The 1,804-nt window shown below is 41.1% G+C and overlaps 1 protein-coding gene across 1 annotated transcript; it reads right to left on the bottom strand.

Moving 5' to 3' along the window:
• Positions 1-713: 713 nt before the first annotated feature.
• On the bottom strand, positions 714-1,285 carry LOC133874197 (uncharacterized protein At4g14450, chloroplastic-like). The gene has a single exon (XM_062312055.1). It carries the CDS (start codon positions 1,202-1,204, stop codon positions 887-889), a length of 318 nt encoding a protein of 105 aa, XP_062168039.1. The 5' UTR covers positions 1,205-1,285; the 3' UTR covers positions 714-886.
• Between the last annotated feature and the right edge of the window lie 519 nt (positions 1,286-1,804).

Here is a 1,804-nt window from a genome sequence, read left to right as displayed (position 1 = left end):
CATACACTGAGCTAATTATAGTTGTAATTATCATCATGATCATGGTCATCATCCTTATCATTATCACACAAATTATCATCACGTTCAAATTGCAAAATGCTGCTTCTAACTCCTTTTAATGTGCATGAAATATTTGATCAGTTATTATAAGGAAAAAACTTTACGTAATTTAGAGTATTCATTTATCAATTTTTTAGCAATTGGTATACAAAATCTAGTCATCTATTTCAATACGGGGTTTGATTCTTACACATCAGGTTGTTTACCATGTTTTTTCCTTCCGACACAACCAACATAAGTAACCAAACCAAACCAAACCAAACCGAGTCCAAAGGACAGCAGTCGGTTGGTTTTGATTGAATTGGTTGATGATGACAGTCGCAAATTGAAGAATGGGTCGGTCACTCTAGGTAGGCCTGGAGCACAAGATTGAACGGTAGGTATGTCATTGTCTGGAGAACCAGATCACGAGATCGGATGGTGGTCATGCTCCGGAATCCAGATGTCTTCCCCCATCGAGCAAGTGCAAATTGATTGCTTGGAGGCATTCATTTGTTTCCTTGATTTACAAGTTACAAATGCACTTAATTATTCAGATTGGAAATCATTTTTTCCATTAAAAAAATGGTTGTGTGTATACTAAGAAAGAGTTAAAAAAGAGTTTAGAAATTTGAACCCAAACTTACCTAAAAACCTGCCCCACTCAGTAAATATATGTACAAAAGCAAGTTTGTTTTATAACCGCAATAAATTATTTAACCCTGTATACAGCTTGCACAAACTCGATCATGTCAATGTTGATCAAAAAAACTCTTCCAACTCACACCGTTAGATCTACATACTATTTGCCAATCATACAATCCTATTACCCCCTATCTACTCCTGTCTACGCCGGCACGAAGGGTCGGACCCGCGGCGCCGGCTCGTAGCAGAAGGGAGCCGCCGGGTGCTGCCATTTCTTGAAAGCCACTTTCTCGGCCTCGGCGCCTTGCTGCCTCGGATCCTCCCTCGGCTTCGTCTCCGCCATCCGATCGTTCAACAGGTTCGGGGACGTCGGGGACGTGGCAAGCGGAGATAGGAGCGGGATGGCCACGTTCCAATTAGAGACGGGTGCGCTGATTTGTAGCGACGGGGCCCGCCGCTGCAGCCGGCTGGGCTGGCGCCGGTTCCCGCTGCCGGACTTACTCCTCTGTGCATCGGCCATGGATGAAGAACACTGGTTCAGATGTGTGTTTGGTTTTGGTTTTGGCTAATTGGCCTTGTTTGGAGCTGAGATGTGAAAGAGAGGGGGGCGTGTGGGGGGTGTATATAAAGGGGCGTGGGGTGAACAGCTTAATGGGGTCCAGAAAGAGTCAAAAAAGGGGAAGGGATAACGGCTCGGCTTTACAGCCAAGATTTTTTGTTTCCTAACGGAGTCTTGGGTATTTTGTTGAATTCTTCGCTTTATTTATTGACCATGGATTCCCACGCGTGATTCATGTAAAAGGTGAAGGGGTATCTATGCTTTATAAAAATATGTGAGCTACACAATAATTTTGCACCATAACGTTATTGTGTCTAATATTTTTAATTTTTTTTAATTTTTTTTTTAAATATTAGACACATCAGGATTGTTGTACAATTATTATGTAAGAATTATACAAATAACATATCTCTACTCTATATTCCTTATAATTCCACAAAATTGTTGAGCTTTTAATTCTCTTAAGGCCGATGAACAGTCATGATTATGTCATGTCATTAGTTTTAGTGAAACAAAAACAATCACTTCCTTTTCTATCTCTTCTTCGTCCAATTATCTTCA

Source organism: Alnus glutinosa, chromosome 1, assembly GCF_958979055.1.
Source record: "Alnus glutinosa chromosome 1, dhAlnGlut1.1, whole genome shotgun sequence".
Classification (NCBI taxonomy): domain Eukaryota; kingdom Viridiplantae; phylum Streptophyta; class Magnoliopsida; order Fagales; family Betulaceae; genus Alnus; species Alnus glutinosa.
The sequence above is the reverse complement of the archived record's forward strand: the minus strand, read 5'-3'. Positions and strand labels throughout refer to the sequence as shown.

Excerpts from the sequence above, each read along its gene's own strand:
- LOC133874197 (XM_062312055.1), bottom strand. The coding sequence starts at position 1,204 with ATGGCCGATGCACAGAGGAGTAAGTCCGGCAGCGGGAACCGGCGCCAG.